Source organism: Chelmon rostratus, chromosome 15, assembly GCF_017976325.1.
Source record: "Chelmon rostratus isolate fCheRos1 chromosome 15, fCheRos1.pri, whole genome shotgun sequence".
In the NCBI taxonomy this organism is placed as follows: Eukaryota; Metazoa; Chordata; class Actinopteri; order Chaetodontiformes; family Chaetodontidae; genus Chelmon; species Chelmon rostratus.
This window is the reverse complement of record NC_055672.1, coordinates 1,727,501-1,747,500: the sequence shown is the minus strand read 5'-3', so window position 1 is coordinate 1,747,500 and position 20,000 is coordinate 1,727,501. Positions and strand designations below refer to the sequence as shown.

General features: G+C 44.8%; 1 protein-coding gene across 1 annotated transcript in view; it reads left to right on the top strand.

Moving 5' to 3' along the window:
• Nucleotides 1-20,000, top strand: part of akap6 (A kinase (PRKA) anchor protein 6) — a 152,434-nt gene that overhangs the window by 33,687 nt on the left and 98,747 nt on the right. Inside the window, exons 11-12 of the mRNA XM_041954505.1 lie at nt 4,968-5,064; nt 7,228-7,430. Coding sequence (XP_041810439.1) covers nt 4,968-5,064; nt 7,228-7,430 — 300 coding nt within the window. The remainder of the gene's footprint in view (nt 1-4,967; nt 5,065-7,227; nt 7,431-20,000) is intronic.

Below are 20,000 nucleotides of genomic sequence, written 5' to 3'. Positions count from 1 at the left end.
TCAGTAACAGCTGGTCGCCTCTTAAACTGTTTGAGTTCAGGTTCTACATGTGTGGAATCTAGAACATGTGACCAGTATGAAACAGAGATTTCATTAACAAAGTGAAGACTACCTGAGATATCAATGAAAATCTGTATTTTATGACATTAAAGTCATCCTCAGCTGTGCCTGAACAGGCTCAGGTCGTCCTTCCAGAAGTTTCCATTCCAACACAAAGGACACATTTTCCTTTTTAGGCGTGAAAACAGGCGGCGTGGTGTGAACCGATGGCCAAAACAGAGAGAGGAAGCCTCGTGAGGGAGGGAGGGGGGGAGATAGGAGAGCAAATGAGGTAGAAGGGGGACTGACGAGCGAGATGAGGAAGGGATGAAATGGGACAAGAAATTAGGAGAGTGGGTTAGAAAGAGAGGGGCCAGGCGAGAGAGCAAGGGATGAAATTGAGAAGAGGGGAGGGAAAGAAGGAGAGGAAGAGATGAAGAAACACACACACACACACACACACAAACACACACACACACACACACACACCTCGGGGGAGTACAGCCGTATAGTTTCTCTCAGCTCAGTCTGAATGGAGACAATTTGATCATCATTATTACAAAGACTCTTTGATCAGATCATGTCTCATCAGCCTCTGTGTGTGTGTGTGTGTGTGTGTGTGTGTGTGTGTGTGTGTGTGTGAGCTCAGCCTAAAACACAATCTCAATGTCAAGCCTCAATGTCATCTCAGCATCAGCGCCGCACACCTCTTAGCGCCTCGCTAATATGCTAATGCTAAAAGCTAAATGATATTAGGTAGGCTTCTGAGGCCGTCCTACCCTGCGCTCCGGGCTAATATGCTAATGCTAACAGGTAATCTGATCACTCAGGCTTTGAAGCAGCTCGTTTCAGCGCCCTGTGTGTGTGTGTGTGTGTGTGTGTGTATGTTAATCAGAGCAGGGAGTTGGAGCGCTTTAGACCACCGGCCACAGCTGCTGAGAAACCCCCAAATCCACCTGCTACCTCCACCATTTAACATCTTTTTAAAGTGTGACACTCGTGGTGGTTCGTCACCTGTGGATTGGTGCACTCACCTGTCTGTTTCCTGCTCTGTTTATTGGTCCGAATACACTTTTCTGTTCTTTCTGTCACTTTTAAAAGTCTGTTGTGTGTCTCCGGTGATGCGGGATTTCAGAGTTCGCTGATGATGCTGTTATCAGTGTCTGATGAGGAGCACCTGAGCGTTCAGGTGGTCTCGGCGTCTTGTTTCTTGCGGGCAGGAAGAGAAACGTCGTCCCAGCAGCCTTCACTCCTCCACACTTTGTCTGGACACGTCCTTTCAAGGAGACGCCTTATCATTCTAAAGTGTTTCAGAGTTTTTTGCAGTCCGTATCTCTTCTGTAGTTTTTCTCTGCTCCCCAGTTCATGCATAAAGACACACACTGTCCTCCTTGTCTCTCCTCTCCGTCACACACACCGACTGTCTCCACCGTCTTCACTCTCTCTTCCCCCTCGCAGACACATAAATACATGCACGCAGCCTCTTATTACCGCCTCCTGTCTGACGTACATAAAAGCATGCTCTGCATGCCTTATCATCGCGTGATTGATGGCTGGCTGTTCTACTCTTATCGATTCTATGCTCTCCATATATTAAACGGGGGAAACGGAGCCGAATCGCTCGTGGAATAAGGCGCTGAAATACGATCGCTCTCCGATAGCCCGGCTAATCTGCACAACCTAATTCATTCCTAACATCGGCCGGCCCTATCCCGGAGACGCAGACAGTCACGCTGTGTTTTCTGTGGCGCTGATAAATGTACTTTATGTTTATTAGCTGTGAGGTTTTTCACCAGCTTATCTGGAAATTATGTGGGGCAGAGTGGCCGCCGAGTCTGTAAAATTACTCAATCAGCCGTGAGATTTGAAGTAATTTACGACGTTTGCGGGGCAGTAATGATTGCAGAACGCAGACAGTCATGTTTTATTTGGATAATATTGATATGTGAATGTGTTTTTGGGCGCGTCGTGAAGAGATATAGCTGATGGCTCGGTTTTCAAAGTGATATTTTATTGTTTATCTGTGAAATGTAATATGTAAGGAGCAGTGTCGCCACTATCTGCTCGCAGCAGTTAAAACCGGTTTAGGAGACGAGAGGCTTTTACCTGAGAGGAAGAACTAGTCCGGTGCAGCTCAGTGGGGGGAGCAAGGCACCAACACTGGCGGGGTTGAAGGTTCAGTTTCCTGCTGGGCTCCGGACAGGAAACCTTTTATCTCCTTCTCTTTGCAAGCCTGATTTTAAATAATGTTCTTTCTGTTCCTCTCATCGAGTCTTTTGTTACTGTCACATAGTTAATTAACTTTCAACCATTAACGACTTTAATTTCACCAAAGTGCCCAAATCTGTGCTTCAAAACAGTGGCGTGCACAGATTTTTTGAAGGGCAGGGGCGGAAAGGAAAAAAAGGGCACATATGGCATGTCCTCGCCACTGAAGAGGGAACTTTAGCACGCGTTCTGGAGTCCAAGAGGGCACTTTAGCACGCGTTTTGGCTCCCAAGAGGACACGTTAGCACGCGTTTTGGAGTCCAAGAGGGCACTTTAGCGCGCGTTTTTCAAAAACTGGGCCACGAGGGGAGGCGGTGAACATTCAGGACCAAAATTATAAACCTTTCATAAAGAATAAAGAAACGCGTGAAGCCACGTGATGTTTTCTCTGATGCTGCCACCGCTCAGTCGAAGGTTCGTTATTTCACACACAGCAGCCGTAAGTGTTGTTCAAACAGGTGGAACTACTTCTGACGTTTTTTAAAGAAATGCTAAAAACTGCAATCGCACATTTGTACCTTTATTGTTAGAATTCAACTTTGAGTTAACATTTCAACATTAACGTCTTCTTCGGGACTTTTTTTATCTTCAGCTTTCACCTCGTCGCACAGCCCAATCTCACGCCACAGTGTGCAATACACCTGTCGATCCACTAGAGGTCAGCATGTGTCAGTGTGGCGTTTTGCCTCGCTTACGCCTGGAAACTGTATGAAGCTGCAGCACCAGCAGGGGGCGATAACGACCACAGCGAAGGATAAACCAAGTGTAAAAGACAAATTCGGTTTCGGGGCGTCCACACAGCAGACCAGGGTTTGATTCCAGTGTGAAACCAGTTCTGATTGTTTTTAACTGAATCAAACCGTGGGGTCACCTTCCTCTGTAAGCTTTATTTTGAAAGTCTTACCGTTCCATATTTATTGTTGCTAACTTCACCGCGGACTGAGAAGGTGTCGTTTCACACCTGGACGACGCGAAACGTGCACGGTGGACGGGCGTGGACCAAAATAATGTCTGACCACTGATATGTCTGCATGACCACATGACCCGTTAACAGCTATATGAGAACGTTCCACTCGTCACGTGAATTTCCAAGATGTCTGGATCGATCAGTGAAGTTATTGATCACTCGTCACATGATATATTGTTGAAACTGCTCCTGTGTGACTAAAACTTTGCAGCGCTGAAGTGATAAGTCAGTTGATTGATTAGTTGATTGACAGAAATTGATCAACAACAGTCTGTACAGCTGATGAAATCTGTTTACATCAGTAAGTTAAAAATCTGTCCAGTTGTGATATTTTATATTTTAAAGATTAACTGATTCATTGACAGAAAAAAACAACCAATAGTCATCAATAATGAAATGAGCTGCAGCTCATCTGAAATGTTCATGCTTCCAGCTCCTTCTCACTGGCTGCAGGCCCTCAGTGTGTGTGTGTGTGTGTGTTTGTGTGTGTGTGTGTGTGTGTGTGTTACGGGTTAAACACCTCGTCCCATCCGTCTCCAGTGTGTATCCTGCTCCATAAATATTGGTGGTGTGGAGGTCTGACCTTGTCATGTGTTGACTGATGCCGTCACCCGTCGATCCCTCACCGCAGACGGAGGACTGTCTCAGGTGGAGCAGGGCTGCTCGCCGCCGCCGGTTTTAAACAATGATAACACCTGACTCCTCAGCAGGAAGGACGCTTTGAGTAGTTTAATTGGGTGTTTCGTACATTTCGTACAACGATCACATTTATCTATCTGCTCCTCTGTTTCATTTACTTTCTGTCTTTTTGTTCTTTTAAATCACATCTCGTCATCGTAGACTCAGAATCAGGTTTATTGCCAAGAAGAGGAATTTATCTCATAGAAAAGAAAAAAGTGCAAGTCAAACATCTTCAATATAAAATATAAATTTATAATGAAATATGTCAAATGTGTCTGTTTGAGGTTTATTCATTTTTTCACAGGACAGACAGGTGAGACCGCCCTCACCTCTCGTCTGTTGTTCTAGTTGAGTCTCATTTTAGTGACTTCAGCTCAAGACTTTCAGAAATGTGTGTGTGTGTGTGTGTGTGTGAGCCTCAAGGTGCTCAGTCCTCAAGACTTAACCACTTCTGACATCCTGCTGTGCTGCAATGGGAAATGCTGCATACACGTATTTGCACACACACACACACACACACACACACGCACTCACGCACACACACACAGATCAGAAGAGGCTGCAGTGTTGTTCATAGATCTGACTGGAGTTTTTTCCAACATCGCCTCAGGCTGCTCCATCCATCCATCCATCCATCCATCCATCTGTGTCCGTCTCTTCTTCTGTATTTTTTTTAGCTCCAGTGTTTTCTTTTCTTCACCTCTCCCCCCTCCTCTCCTCTCCATGCAGAGACCAAAGTGGAGAGAGAGACAATTTTTACAACCAATCACGTTCAGTCTTACACTTCTCAAAATATGATTTCAGTTCAGGGTGTGTTTCCATCGTTTCCGTCGGTGGTCATCACACCGTGAACGCCTCACATCTGGAAACGACGTTACAACAAACCGTGTCAGATGATGAGACAGTTCAGAGTGTTCACACAGTGTAAACCTGTTTATGTGGCCTCACCTTGTCCAACCTGACGTGTCATCATCATCCTGCTAACGAATAAACATCTCTGTGTGTGTTTCAGAGTTTCAAGCTGAACGTGGACAGTCGCGGCGCCCTGAAGGAGAGCATCATGGAGGAAGGCAGAGCCCTGCTGCCTGTCATCACCTCCCACCAATCAGGTCTGTTCACTCTCTCTCACTCACACACACGCTCATTCACACCTCCTGCACTCTCACACCATCAGTGGATACACACTCAAACACACACAGGTGGCCTAACAGAGCCCCAACTCTGTTCCATTCATTATTAATATTTGGATTAACGGGGCGACCTTCAGAGAGGAGAACTCGTATGAATGTAGCCGAAAGAGAGACGGAGCGAGATTAAGAGTGAGATGGAGGAGCGGAGATAGAAAAGCCGGCGGGTTAAAACTGGCTGCGAGGGAGAGAAACATTCAGTGTGAGAGAGATCATGTCGAGGTTTGGATGGAAACGCTCTTCATCATCGTGGCTGCTGGAATCAGCACCTGGTTATGGATGTAACCGTTGGTTCACTGAGTCCTGTCCGCCGGCACAAAACGCTGTCAGTCTGTGACTTCTTGCATCGTAACGAGATAAAAAAACCCCAAAACAAACAGAATCATGAAACTATAAATGATTTTCTTTTTTGCAGCCGGGTAACGAAGCAGAGAGTCGTTTTAGGTGTGTGTGAGGATTTCATGAAGGTTGATTAAACTGAGACTAACTTCATTGAGTTTAAGATTACATCTAAGTTTTGTTTTATGACTGTATATTTGCACATGCAGCACATCTGCTGGACGTATTTCATCAGAATCAGAACGAGAATCAGCTTTATTGGCCGAGTCTGTGTGCACAAACAAAGAATCTGACTCCAGTTTAACCCCCTGACGCCTGAATTTATTTAGAATTATATTAAAAAATTATTTTTTTGTGTTTTTGCTTTCAAATTGATCCTAAATTAAGAGGAGTTTGTTCATTTTTCTGCAGCACATACAACAGATATAAATTTTGGTATGATGCAAATTAGCGACAACAGGCGTTCATGCTTAAAGCCTGTTGTCGCTAATTTGCATAAAATACTTTTTTCAAAATTCATAAATGTGCATCATAAAAGCCACAAAATTGGCTTAACAACAACACAACGGATGTAGTTTTCACTTTGACCGGTCCGACGAGAAACCAGTGTTTGCAAAAGGTTCCTAGCTGTGTGTTTAAAATGCACAAACCGGCATCAGAGGAATGCACGCGCGATTCGGCTGCAATGTGGATTTGAATTCGCGACAATCGGCGTTAATGGGTTAAACTGCACTCAGTTCATCCATCCATCCATTATCTATACACCGCTGAATCCTTTGCAGGGTCACGGGGGGGCTGGAGCCCATCCCAGCCGTCTCTTGGGCGAAGGCAGGGGACACCCTGGGCAGGTCGCCAGCCTACCACAGGGCTACACGTATAGACAGACAACCATGCACACCACTCATTCACACCTATGGACAATTTAGAATTATCAATTAACCTCAGCATGTTCTTGGACTGTGGGAGGAAGCCGGAGAACCCGGTGAAAACCCACGCTGCACAGGGAGAACATGCAAACTCCACACAGAAAGATCCCAGGCGGGATCGAACCAGGGATCTTCTAGCTGTGAGGCGACGCTGCTAACCACCGGCACTCAGTTCATTTAAGTACAAACTGAAGTAGTGCAAGAATATAAAATTCATACAGTGAACTTCACAGTGTGCAGGGGTTGACGTTGACAGTGATGGTGAGGGACGACTGTGCATGTTAAAAACTGTATTAATGGAGGATAAGTGGTCAGTCAGTGGAGGTTTTGGCTGAAATGCTGTGAACGCAGAGAAGCCACTGCAGTAATGGAGACTTACCTGCTCCACCTGCAGCCTGGGTCCGTGTGCAGACGTGGAGGTGACACCTGTGTTCACCTGGTTACAATCAGTGACCAGCAGCAGTGAAGCAGCTCCAGAGTTCAGTGTGTGAGCAGATACACACTGAATAGACATGGTGTTGGTGGTGGTGGTGGAGGGGGGGTTTGTTTATGGAACACACGCAGACATGAAGTGAACTTGTGATGATTCACGGGGGATGTTTTTCCAACGCGTGACAAAAAGAAGGTGACAAACCTTAAAACCAGTTTGTAACCGCTCCGCCTTCTGGCACATTTACATTTTTTGGGACATTAGACAAGCTCATCTGAAACGAGTGCGCTGAATTGGATTGATTCTCTCTCTCTTTCCGTCCCTCTCGGTGTCTCTCTCGCTCCGCGCTCTTCCTCTCTCTGGTTTATCCCTGTGTCTCTCGCCCCGCAGGTCTGAAGGATATCCTCCATATGGTCTCCAGCCAATGGGATCAGCTCCAGCGGCAGATCCGGCGCCAACATGGCTGGATGCTCCGCGCCCTCCGCTGCATCCAGGCCCGCCTCCTCTACACCAGCCAATCGCACGAGCCCTTCGCACACTCGGGAGAACCCGCGGCCAATCGGCAGGCTCCGTGCCCAGCGGACGGCCTCAAGGTAAAAAACGAGCAGCGTTTTTATTTTCTGTTTGAATCTCTCCGTTATTCTGTTCATCTGTTTTCTGTTTGTTTTTCACTCTTCGCTTTATATCCTTCCATTTCCTCTCGGTTGATCCCTGCTATCCTTCCCTCTCTTCCTCTCTCTCACACACACACACACACACACACACACACACACACACACACACACTCACATCTAACACACACACTTGGTCCTTTATAAATTTCTCTGTAACGTTTGTATTGGCTGCCAATTAACATCCTGATTGGTTTCTTGGCTCTAATTGGCTGCTGGTTAATTGGCTGGACTTGGTTAATTAGATGTAATCTCCCCTTCTGTCCTCCTTTTTTTGCAATATATTTTTTATTGAAAAAGAATTAAATGCATAAAGAGAGACGGATCCTCTTTCTGTTTCGTTTCTTTGTCTAAAATAATGTAGACGTTTACATCTCATGCAAACTGATCTAAACATCGAGTTCAACCAAACGTGGAAACAAACAAACAGAAAGAAACAAATAAACAACGAGATAAATAAAATTTACACCACAATCCACATCCTCTCCTCCAGTACCTGATCTGAAGTGGACCTGTGGAAAACTGATCTGAGTGGTGTGAACTGTTGAACTTGTTTTGGCTCTTTGTTAATCCCTTTTTTCCCTCATCCATCCTTCCTTCCTTCCTTCCTTCCCTCCTGCCTGCTTTCCTTTCCTCTGTCTCAGCTCATCAATTTCATTTTGTTTTCCCTCCTGGTTCCTTCTTCCTATAGCTCGTCCTCCTCTTCCTCTCCTCTCTGGTTGTTCTGTCTTCCTCCTCCTCCTCCTCCTCCTCCTCTGGTGGACCCGACTGTGGTTGTTTTCAGATTGTTTAGTTGCAATTAGAGCTGCAGCAGCCTGATCACTGTGATCAGTCAACAGTGACAGCCATTAGCCAGCTACCACCTCTGTATTTGTGTGTGTGTGTGTGTGTGTGTACACATCTTATAGTGAGAGTGTATTTTTGTGTGTGTGTGTTTTCGTGTGTGTGTGTCCATTAGCTGCTTGGCCGCAGCACATTAACAGTCCATTCATTATCTGTGTGAATCTCCCTCTGCACTTAAAGCTTTGATCCGTAAAACCTCGGAACAACACGCCGAGGTGTGAAGCTGCTGAATTATTTCTGTCGGCGGCTCGAGGTTCTGCGAGATCTTCATGTCTGTTCCGTTCGTCAGCGGAACGAAGAATCTAAACGAGCAGCGGCACACAAAACCTGCAGGATCCTCCGTCTGTGGGAGCCACCAGAACCAGGCACATGAGACAAGTCCAAGTCAGGACTGACGTCGTCCGAAACACGTCCAAGTCAGGACCGACGTCGTCCAAAACACGTCCAAGTCAGGACTGACGTCGTCTGAAACAAGTCCAAGTCAGGACTGACGTCGTCCGAAACAAGTCCAGGTCAGGACTGACGTCATCCGAAACACGTCCAAGTCAGGACTGATGTCATCCGAAACAAGTCCAGGTCAGGACTGACGTCGTCTGAAACAAGACCAAGTCAGGACTGACGTCGTCCAAAACACGTCCAAGTCAGGACCGACGTCATCCAAAACACGTCCAAGTCAGGACTGACGTCGTCCAAAACACGTCCAAGTCAGGACTGACGTCGTCCGAAACAAGTCCAGGTCAGGACTGATGTCACCTGAAACAAGACCAAGTCAGGACTGACGTCGTCCAAAACACGTCCAAGTCAGGACCGACGTCAACCAAAACACGTCCAAGTCAGGACTGACGTCGTCCAAAACACGTCCAAGTCAGGACCGACGTCCGAAACATGTCCAAGTCAGGACTGAGTCATCCAAAACAAGTCCAGGTCAGGACTGACGTCATCCGAAACGAGTCCAGGTCAGGACCGGCGTCGCCCAAAACATGTCCAAGTCAGGACTGACGTCATCCGAAACATGTCCAAGTCAGGACTGATGTCCCCCGAAACCAGTCCAAGTCAGGACTGAGTCATCCAAAACAAGTCCAAGTCAGGACTGACGTCGTCCGAAACAAGTCCATTGGTCAATACCACTCGCACTGTCCAGATGTTTGGTGTCTGGCCTCATGCAGCGGTGCTGGATTTACGTTCAGGCATCAACAGTGTTCAGTTCATCTCCAGGTATTAAAGATTTAATCATTTGCTCAAAGAAAAAAAAGAAGAGCCACACACATTTGTTTTTCTGGGATGTTTCCTATCAGACATGAACCTCACACCTCCATTAATGTTCAGCTGTGGCCAAGACTAAGACAAAGCACGGAGGCGTTCAGTGCTCCTGCACGCTGCCTCTGCCTCTGCTGACATCACACAAGCACAAAGAAACGCCGCGAGACCGCGAGGAGCAACAATCTGTGAGTGTGGCTTTACTGTGTGTTCATTATCTGCGAGCGCTCTTTAATGACAATCAGATGCATGGCCTAATTACTGCCACAGACACCGAGCTGGGGAGAGGTGGGGGGGCAGACTGCAAGGTCAACCAAGGGCACCATGTTTGTGTGTGTGTGTGTGTGTGTGTGTGTGTGTGTGTGTGAGTGTGGTCCTCGGTAAAAAAGATGATACAAGAATGACCACAGGCAGAGGGTAGGTAAACACACTGCGGTTAGTGTGTGTGTGTGTGTGTGTGTGTGTGTGTGTGTGTGTGTGTGTGTGTGTGTGTGTGTGTGTGTGTGTGTTTTCTGTGCAGGCTTTTGTCTATTAGCATCTGTGTGTGTGTGCGCGCGCGCGCGTGTGTGTTTAAATGAACGTAACCTTGACTAAAGGGCAAAATAAAGGGCAAATTGGAATAAATTTATCAAATTATGAAGCCTCGTACAATATTTATAACCAGCGGATCCACTATTCATTACAAAAGATTAAATACCAACTTGTATCAATAATTCATCCTCTTAATCTTCATTTTTAGTGCAATTAAGAGCAGAGGCAAATGACATATTTCCCACCCGGCTCTAGGATTAGTTAGCATGAAACTTACTGAATGTGACTGCAGCTCTGTGGGCTGCCGGAGTCTCTAACACTGAATATATAACATGTTTGGACACATTTATCTGAAGACGATATCTCTGATTAGTAATGATTGCACTGATGAGATCATTTAACAAAGATTATCTAACTGTAAAGAGTTAGAAAAACACGAGTCGGCAGCTTAAAAGAAAACTGACTTAAGGATGAAACGTCACAGATTTAAGGTGGAACATATCATAGTGTATTGATTTTTTTTGGTTTTGGTCATGTGATCAGATTTTAACAAACATGGCCGACGTTCTTCTGCTTCCTCTTGGCTGGATTTAATCACCTGTTTGACTCAATGCTGAACGCAGGTGCTTTTAGCTGTTTAACTTCATTCACCGCTGGTGATTCAGTCATTTCGTCGCTCAGATATCTTAAAATTAATCCACCAAAAGTCATCGACCAGAGAGACTTCAGCGTGTTTCGGACGTGGCTAATCACTGGACAGCAGAAGCTCTGCTTGTGTGTCTCTTGTCCGTGTTTTTTCCAATTCGATTGTATATTTGAGTTGTTTGTTTGTTGACTGCCGCGGTTGTCATGGAGATGGATGCGCTAACATGCAGGCTTCGGGGCTTTCAGCTGCGTCTCATGGTCTTCTTCAGCCAAAAGACTTTCCATCAGAAGAAGCTACTGAACGGACCTCCTGTCGAGGTCGTTCGGTCAACTTTTGCTCGTTTATGATTCAATTCAGTCCCTCCTGAACGTATTTCATCGCTGCTCCTCTATTAATTATTTGCTGATATGGTCGCTGTAGTAACAACAGGTGCGGTGTGAGGTCATTAATTTAGGCTGGGCCTTAACGAGTCTCCACTGAGTAATGCTGCGTGTGTGTGTGTGTGTGTGTGTGTGTGTGTGTGGTGTCTCTTGGTGCTCATAAGAGCTTGTTGTTACTGGTTTTAACACATGTCGATGACAAGGCGTCTGACCTCTGTCTTTTATGTCGTCTTCATCCCTCCTTCTTTTGTCTTTCTGGGAGTGACAGAAATCCATCTGTCCTTCCTTCCCTCCCTCCATAGTTCCCTTGTTCACTCTTTCTGTCCTTCATCCCTCTCTTCCCTCTCCTCTCTCTGCACTCCTCCATTCATCCCGTCTTTCCTCCCTTGGTTTGTCTCTCCATTTTTCTCTCCATCCGTCCTTCCTTTTGCATCCTCCATGTCTCATCTGTTTGTCTGTCTGTCCATCCATCCTTCCCCATCTGTCAATCATACCTCCTCATGCACTCTTACCTGTCATCCATCCATCCATCCATCCACACATTCTGCCCTCTCTTTCCCTCCCTTTCCTTCTTTCCTCTTCCTCCTCCTCCTCCTCGTCTCTCTCTTTACACCTCCATGTCCGGAGGTATCATGTTTCCTGGTCGTCCGTCCATTTGTCCCCTCTTCGTGACTCTCAGGAGCGCCCTCAGGGAATTTCTTCACATTCGGCACAAACGTCCACCTGAACTCAAAGATGAACTGATGAGAATTTGGTGCTCAAAGGTCAAAGGTCACTGCGACCACACCTCAAGAATTCATTTTGACATTATGTCACACAAACGTCTCGCAGGAAAAAATGATGAATCCCTCAGATTTCGATCCTGCCTGACTCGGATCCCTGCAGAGACGTTTTTGTTAAAGAATGAGATCCTTTTTGTTTAATCGGGTTAGATCAGGTCAGAAACGGTGATTTCATCTTCGTGAAACACACAAACAGGAAGAAGCTCATTGGCTCTGCCGATGTCTTCCCTTCATTATGTTATCATAATATTCAGATGCTTGGCAGCCATACTAGCTTCTCACATGTCCTTAATGTCTTCTTAAACACTTCTTCTCCTTTCTCCCGTCGCTCCTCCATCCTCCCATCCTGGCATCCATCCCTCCCACTCTCTCAGTTTAAACCCCCGCAGACCTTTACATCCAGTCTTCTCTCATCTCGTATCTTTCCCTGCATCCTCATCTCCTCATTCATCCTCCATCTCTCCCTCCATCTTCCAGCTCCTCCACCTCCTCCCTCCCTCCTCTCTGTCCGTCCGTCTGGAGAGGGGCGATTCATGTAAATGTCAGGAAATATCAGAGTCGGGGTGGTGGGATTAGGCGGCGAGGAGAAGATACACTGATACCAGCAAATATAACGCTCCGACAAGACGGCCAGCGCCGGGGATTAGGACACACACACACACACACACACACACACACCTCTGAGTGTGTTCAGACACACTGAGAGGGTTTATGTGTGTGTGTCGAAGGAGAATGTTGTGCGGCTCCTGCAGTGTGTCGCTGCATTTTAAAGATTTGTTGTGCATGTGTGAAGATTTTCAAGTGACATCTGTAGTGTTTTTTGCATATTGAAGATGCAGGTAAAGGTTGAGTGTGTGTGTGTTTCTGTGTGTGTGTGTGTGTGTGTGTTTGGTGGGGTGACTGAACACAAAGAGAGGGAGTGTGAGAGAGGTAGAAGGTGTTTAATACGAGTGTGAAAGCAGTGTAATATTTAACAGCTTAGTGGGATTTGTCTGTCACATTACAGGGGATTGGACTGAGTCTGGTGACACACACACACACACACACACACACACACACACACACAGAGAAAAGGTGAATGGACGTGTTCAGTGACAGCTCCTGAATTTGAATCTTTCCGTGGTGGTACAGGTGCTCACTGTTGCTTTTTAATCACCTCATGATGCACTGATGTCACGTCACGTCTCAGATGTGGAAGAAAATTTATATCAAAAATCTAAAAAGAAATTGCGAGCCGTTGGTTCAGTGTTCTAACATGAGAAATACGTTCAGGGATTAGGATAAAATGACACGCCTTCTGTTACATGACAAACCATTTTTGTCTGTTTTTGTTTCTCGCTCTTTCTTGTCAGCGACCCCACACAAGATAAAATGTCCAAATATAATCTGAAAAAATAACATCTGAGCAGACTAGAGAGGACGAAACACCTAAATCTGACCTTAAAGAGGACGAGAAGAAGATCCACACAAATATCTCCTGTTTTAAATGAAGTTTTCTCTCAGTTTTGAAGTATTCTTGCGTCTTTATGTACTTCAGGTGTGTTTATTTCCTGTATGAGAACAACAAACTCCCGTCTGTGACGGCACATGTACAGTACGAACGGAGCCTCGCTGTATGTTTTCTACATGTCATTTCCTTAGTTTGGAAGTCTAGAATGTACCTCTCGTTTCCCCTGGGGAGGGCGGGGGGGTGCGTCATGCAGGGTGAGGTGGAAGAGAGGTGATAGGTCGAGATTAGACCATGTTCCTTTGGACACGGGGGACACAAATCCTGTTAGAGAGCTGAACCAAACAGCCCTAAGCATGCACGCACACACACACACACACACACACACACACAGGCACACACACACGCACACACGTGCACTTAAGCACGCATACATCAAAAATCTGACACGCTAAGAACACATGCAGTATTTTTCTGTGTGTTGCTGGATGCATTTTGAGCACAAACATCTTTTTGTGTGTGTGTTTGTGTGTGTGTGTGTGTGTGTCTGTGTGTGTGTGTGTGTGTGTGTGTGTGTGTGTTATAAAAAGAGAAATTTTCAGGTAAGAAGTGACCTCCCAGGTGGCACTTCACACAGTCTGAGCTGAGTTAAATAACGTTTACCGTGTGTGTGTGTGTGTGTGTGTGTGTGTGTGTGTGTGTGTGTGTGTGTCTTATCAGCGTAGCTGGTGGAGACAGCTTGTTGGCCTCAGGCCTCTATTTCACCCTACAGACCACACAGAGAAGGTGCGATGGAGGAAGGAGGGGGGAGAGCAGAGAGAATGGGGGAGGGGCAGGAGAGAGGAGGCAGGAGGGGAAGAATGGAACAAGGTGGGGATAGGTGAAGAGAGGAGGAATGAAAAGGAGGAGGGAGAAGAGGGGAGAAGGTGGACTGGAGGAGGAGGAGAGGAGGGAGTGAAGGAGTCTTGCTGTGTAAACTTCCAGCACAGGTTTGAAATTCCAAAAATTAGCTTCTTCATTCAAAGCACAATTTAATTTTAGTTTATTTGTGTTATAGCTGCGCTGTTTGTTGTATGGATTTAATAAGAGCTGCAGACGATGATGATGATGATGATGATAATAATAATGGTAAATTCATCTTTCAGATATTTATTTTATTTAACTGTTGAGAAAACGGTTTGACGGCTTCAAATGTCCTTTTTTATCCAGTTTACAGTCACATAAAACAGGGAACAGCAGCCAATCTGAGCCATTTGGGCTTTAAAAAAAGACTTTTAACGAAAGTAAACGCACTTAATGACAATTAATGAACGAATCAGAGTTGTTTAAGATTAATTTTAAGTCAGCTGATTAATTGGCCGATCATCTCAGTACAAGAGTTCGTGTTGTTGTTCTCCAATCGTGGAATCTCGGAGCAACATTGAACTCACCACAGAGGAGACTTTTCACAGCAGTTCTTCTTTTTAATTTCATTAATACCTTTTGGTTTAGAGTCACATCCTCAGACATGCAGACAGAGGACACAAAGGTTCATAAAGACTAAATTTACATTTTCTGTAATAAAGCAGCATGAAAGTTAATAATAATAAATATTTATTCAGGCTGACGAGAGAACTGAGATGTTTCAACAGATGAGAATGAGGAGCAACAGCAGCAGGGCAGGAGAAATCCAGACAAAGTAAGAGGGAGAGGAGGATAAGATGAGGAGAAGAAGAAAAGAGGAGCACGGGGAGCAGAGGAGGAGGAGAGGAGCGATAGAGATCCGGCCGGTTGACTCTGAGCGTGGAGATTGAAGCATCCTGAACATGCAGAGCGGCTCTTCTCCCCCTCTGAGTGATTTAAATATTGACCTCGGGTTATTACGAGCTTTTTAAATCAAATTACCGAGTGTTGGACTCCTGCCTGATACCTGATAGAGCCAATCAGACGGCTCGTCCCGCTCCCGGAGCTCCACCACACAGCACTTTACATAAATTAAGATTAAAGTTGGGAAGTTTGGGGAGTTAGTTTAACCACACAGTAACACTCTATCAAGATAATTTGTTCAAAAAAAAATCTCAGTGTTGGTGTTAATCCCTGGTTTAAGATCTGCAAAGCTGCATTTCCAGGTCATTTGAAAGTGATAAACTGAGTGTTTGCAGCTGCAGGGTTTTCACGCTGCACAGCAGCAGCAGCAGCACCAGCAGCAGCAGCGAGTTTCAACACCGAGCTTCACTCTCTCAAATAAACCAGACGAACAAAGTTTGCAGGATCAGGAAAATATACATAATATTTAACATATTCAGCTCTGATAGTCCTCATAAATGTCCACAATTTAAAGAATTCACAAATGTCCTGTTAACGCTGCATCATCATCATCATCATCATCGAGCGCAACGCTCAAAAGAACAAATCCAGATATCGTGCATCATTTCATAAACCTGAGATTCAGCCTGAAGCAGCAAAGTTCATTTTTCTGTCAGCATTCAGCAGTTTGGTGCAAGTGAAGAGAAATTAATGCATTTTTAATACGACAAAGCTGTAATAAAGAGCTTTTAATGTAAGAGGTGACACGTTAGATTAGCAGGTCACGATTGAAGACAATGTAAAGGCGGATTACAAACGATTCACTAACAGCGATATTCATTTCTCATTATTCACTGAAATTCTGCCATAATTTGTTTAATTTCACTCTTTAGCCGCCCTGAGTTTCAAATATTTGACGTCTGACTCTGATAAATAAACAAAAATCCTCTCTCACTTTAAATAAAACTGAAATCTTCATTTTGTTTGTTGCTTTAAATCAGGCATCTCAAACCGGTTCCATAAAGGGCCGCATGGCTGCAAGTTTTCATTCCAACCCAGGAGGAGCACACCAGGCTGGAATCAATTAATCAGCTGATCTCAGTCTTCAGCTGATAACTAAGTGATCCCTTGATGTTGATTGGTTGGCCTGATGTGCTCCTCCTGGGTTGGAATGAAAACCTGCAGCCACGCGGCCCTTTATGGAACCGGTTTGAGATGCCTGCTTTAAATGAATGAAAATGAATCAGAGCAGTAGAAGAGAGATAAAGAGCATACACATACACTAACACACATGGCTCTACACACGAACAATGATCAACAACAATTAGTTATTAGTTTGTGTGAGTCAGGAGTACACAGTTAGTACATGTGACCTCTGGTTTAAGATAAGATAAAACTTCATTGATGGAAATTAACTTGTTACGGACAGCAAGACTGAAAAGGAGACGTAGAAATAGAACAAATAGACAATAAAAAGGGATACAAAATAATAATAAAAATTCTGTTTAAGGATGTAATGCTGTGCAAAAGGATGAGAGAGCTGATCCTCAGTCAGTGAACATCCCATCACTCCAACAGATTCAGTGTTAAATTCATATTTGGATTAAATTAAGTCTGCGATGGAGGACAAATATTAAACAGGAGTCAAGTTAATAAGAGCAGTTTGTTTAAGACACTCAGGAGGAGTCAAATATTGTTTCTTTCTCTAAACGTTAGAATAATTTCATTATTCTGACCAGATAAGTGACTCCCTCCTCTCCAGGTGGAATCAGTTTTTCCATTAAGCTTCAAAAAGTTGGACTTTCTGTTGTTGTTGTTGTCACATCCTGATGCCCGTTGAGTATAAACGACGTTTTAATTGATGTTTTACCAGACAAAGTCGAGCACGCCGAGGTTCTTAAAACTGCTTTCTGACCTTTTTGCATCAGAGGCTGCGCGGTATTGAAAGCTGATGTTGTTAATTATCACCGATAATCTGCCGCGGCTCATGAAAATGACTGAAATCCGCCTGAATTAACGCTCCTCTGAACACATGCGGTCAGTGAATCCATCCTGGGCTTTTTTTTTTTTTTTTTTCATGCAAAAGTTGTTGAGACACAAAGTGAAAAGTGTCTCGCACGCCCTGTTCTCCTCCCTCCCACCTGCAACATCTATAACAGCTAAATGAAATATGCAAATAATCGCCGCCGATCCCAATAAGAAATAATTAACGCTGTCTGCTCTCCGTGGCAGCCGCATGCCAAAGCACTCCAAAATGTAATTTATAAAGTGAGTTTAAAAAAAAACACAGAGCTCTTTCTGTGTCTTTGCCAACGGCAATCTGACGTTTCTAATGCACTCTGAGAGAGGGAATAAATTGATAGTGGTGGCGGCGGGCTTTTTCTCTTTTAATTTTCCATTCCTGATATTTTTCAAATATTTAATTATGCGGATGGTGAAAGTGAATATTTAAAGTGGGTGTTTTTCTTTTCTTTTTCTTTTTTTTTTTTGGAAGCCACGGAGGGTTTGTGTCATATTACCTTGTTAAACATGGATGTGGCGGCAGTGATTATTAGAGGAAGTAGTTGAGTTTGATGAAAGTTGCAGGAAAGTGACGGCGACGGCGGCGGAGCGGTCGGATAACGAGCCGCCAGCCTCGAGAGGCGGGAAATGAGTTTGCTTCCTTCAGCTTTTGACTGACTGCTGCGAAAAACTCGGGATGTTTCTCCTCCAGCTGTGTGTGTGTGTGTGTGTGTGTGTGTGTGTGTGTGTGTGTGTGTGTGTGTGTGCAGGGCTGTCAACAGACTTGCTGGGGCCCGGGGACAAGAGACCATCATAGGGCCTCCCCCAGCGCAACCCGATTTCTGCGCACCTGATTTATGACGACTCGCCACGTTTAGAGTTTATAACAATAACAGATTTACGTAAATTTCCCGCTTCAGAGCACGTATGTAGCGTAGCCTTAAGTGCGCCAGAGCGGGGTCAAACCATTCTCTGCTAAGACAGGGGGTGTTGTGCAAAAAAAGGAAAATATATATATTTGAAATATTTAATATGTTAAAGTTTTTAAGTATATGTTGAGTAGAAAATAATATTTAATTCATCAGGCAATGATTTAATTAAAAAGAAATATGTGACTGTAAAGTAAAATAAATTAAGGGTAATTCAGGGGCCCCTATGGTCCTGAGGCCCGGGACAACATACCTGATTGCCCCCCCCCCCTGTCGACGGGCTTGTGTGTGTGCACAAAGTTTTGTAGTGACAGAGCAGCAGTGAAACCAGCTTCAGGTTTACATCATTCAGACTTTACAAGCGTGTGATGTCATCAGGGTCAGAGGTCATCACGGTCTGACGTGTGTAGAACAGACGAGGAACACCTTCAGGAAGTCCTGCAGGGATCCATCAGGTGGATGTGAGGCTGTGCAGGTCAGCTGAGGATCAAGACCTCACACAGCAAAGTGATGAAATGTATTTGAGTTGATCTCAGAGCGAGCAGCTGGCGGTGAGACGTTCAGGAACATCCAGGAAGAAAAGCTCTTTAAATGAATTCAGCTTTATTTTCTGTGTAAGTCGGTTAATAACGGCCCCGCTGGGTTAAAGCCTGAAGCTCATTTTTTCCTTATCATTTTTGTTACTGGGTGTTTATACACACGTCGTCATTGTTTCTATTATTTTCTCTTTTCAAATTTCCTTAATTTGTTTTTTTAAGCTCAGTTTTATCTCAGCTGACACATAACGTTCATTAATACAGACACACAAACATAAACAAACCTCGTCCTGCCATTAACAAACACAGCACAGCGCTCCGTCTTTAACACGTCTGCACCATCATTTTGATTTTTCTCTCCGTCATCGTTAAAGGAAAGTCGTTTCCTGTGCACTTCCTGCAGAAACAGGAAACCAGGACGAGCGCTGTCTGCAGCTGGAACTCCAGCTCTGACAAAACATGCTTCATTTCCTCACTTTCCCAACTCATTTCCTACTGTGAGGAACATTAACATGAACTAAAACATGATAGTAAATCCTGCGACATGAAACAAAACAGAAGAGAGATGGTCGTTTTTCAAAATAAAAGCACAGGAATCTGATGTGTTTTGTCAGTGAAGGAGGATGCTGCCGATTGAAGGGAGGCTCTGAAACACTGGGCGCTCTTTATTTTCTCATTACGTGAAGCTGGTGAAGGAATTCTGCTGCGATGGGAAACACACACACGCACACACACACACACACACACACACACACACACACACACAGAACATACACACACTCTCACAGACATATGGACTTACACATGAATACAAATGAATAAACCAGGACACAAAGAATAAACACATAAAACCACAAACAATCATGTGGACACACACACACTAACACACACTAACACACACACTAACACACACACACAGTCCTCCTGCTGACTTAATTACATCCCCCTCCCCCTCTCTGTTCTCAAAGCCACACAATCAAAACCACATTTTGATATCATTTCTCTCATTTGTATTCGTACATCAAGGCACACACACTTACTGGGTAAACACACACACACACACACACACACACACACACACACACACACACACACACACACACACAGACATGCCCTCTCTCTCTTAGTTTCTGATCAAAGATTCTCCATCTTGTTCTTAAATAAAAAAGATAAAAAAGGACCACTGTAGGCTGTAATTACTACCAGAGCATCTGACGCTGTGTGTGTGTGTGTGTGTGTGTGTGCGTGTGTGTGTGTGTGTGCGTGTGCGTGTGTGTGTGTGTGTGAGAATGTGCTTTTCTTGTTTTTCTACTTTGATTCTTTGTCTTCTGGTTGTTTCTCGTGTTGATTTTTTG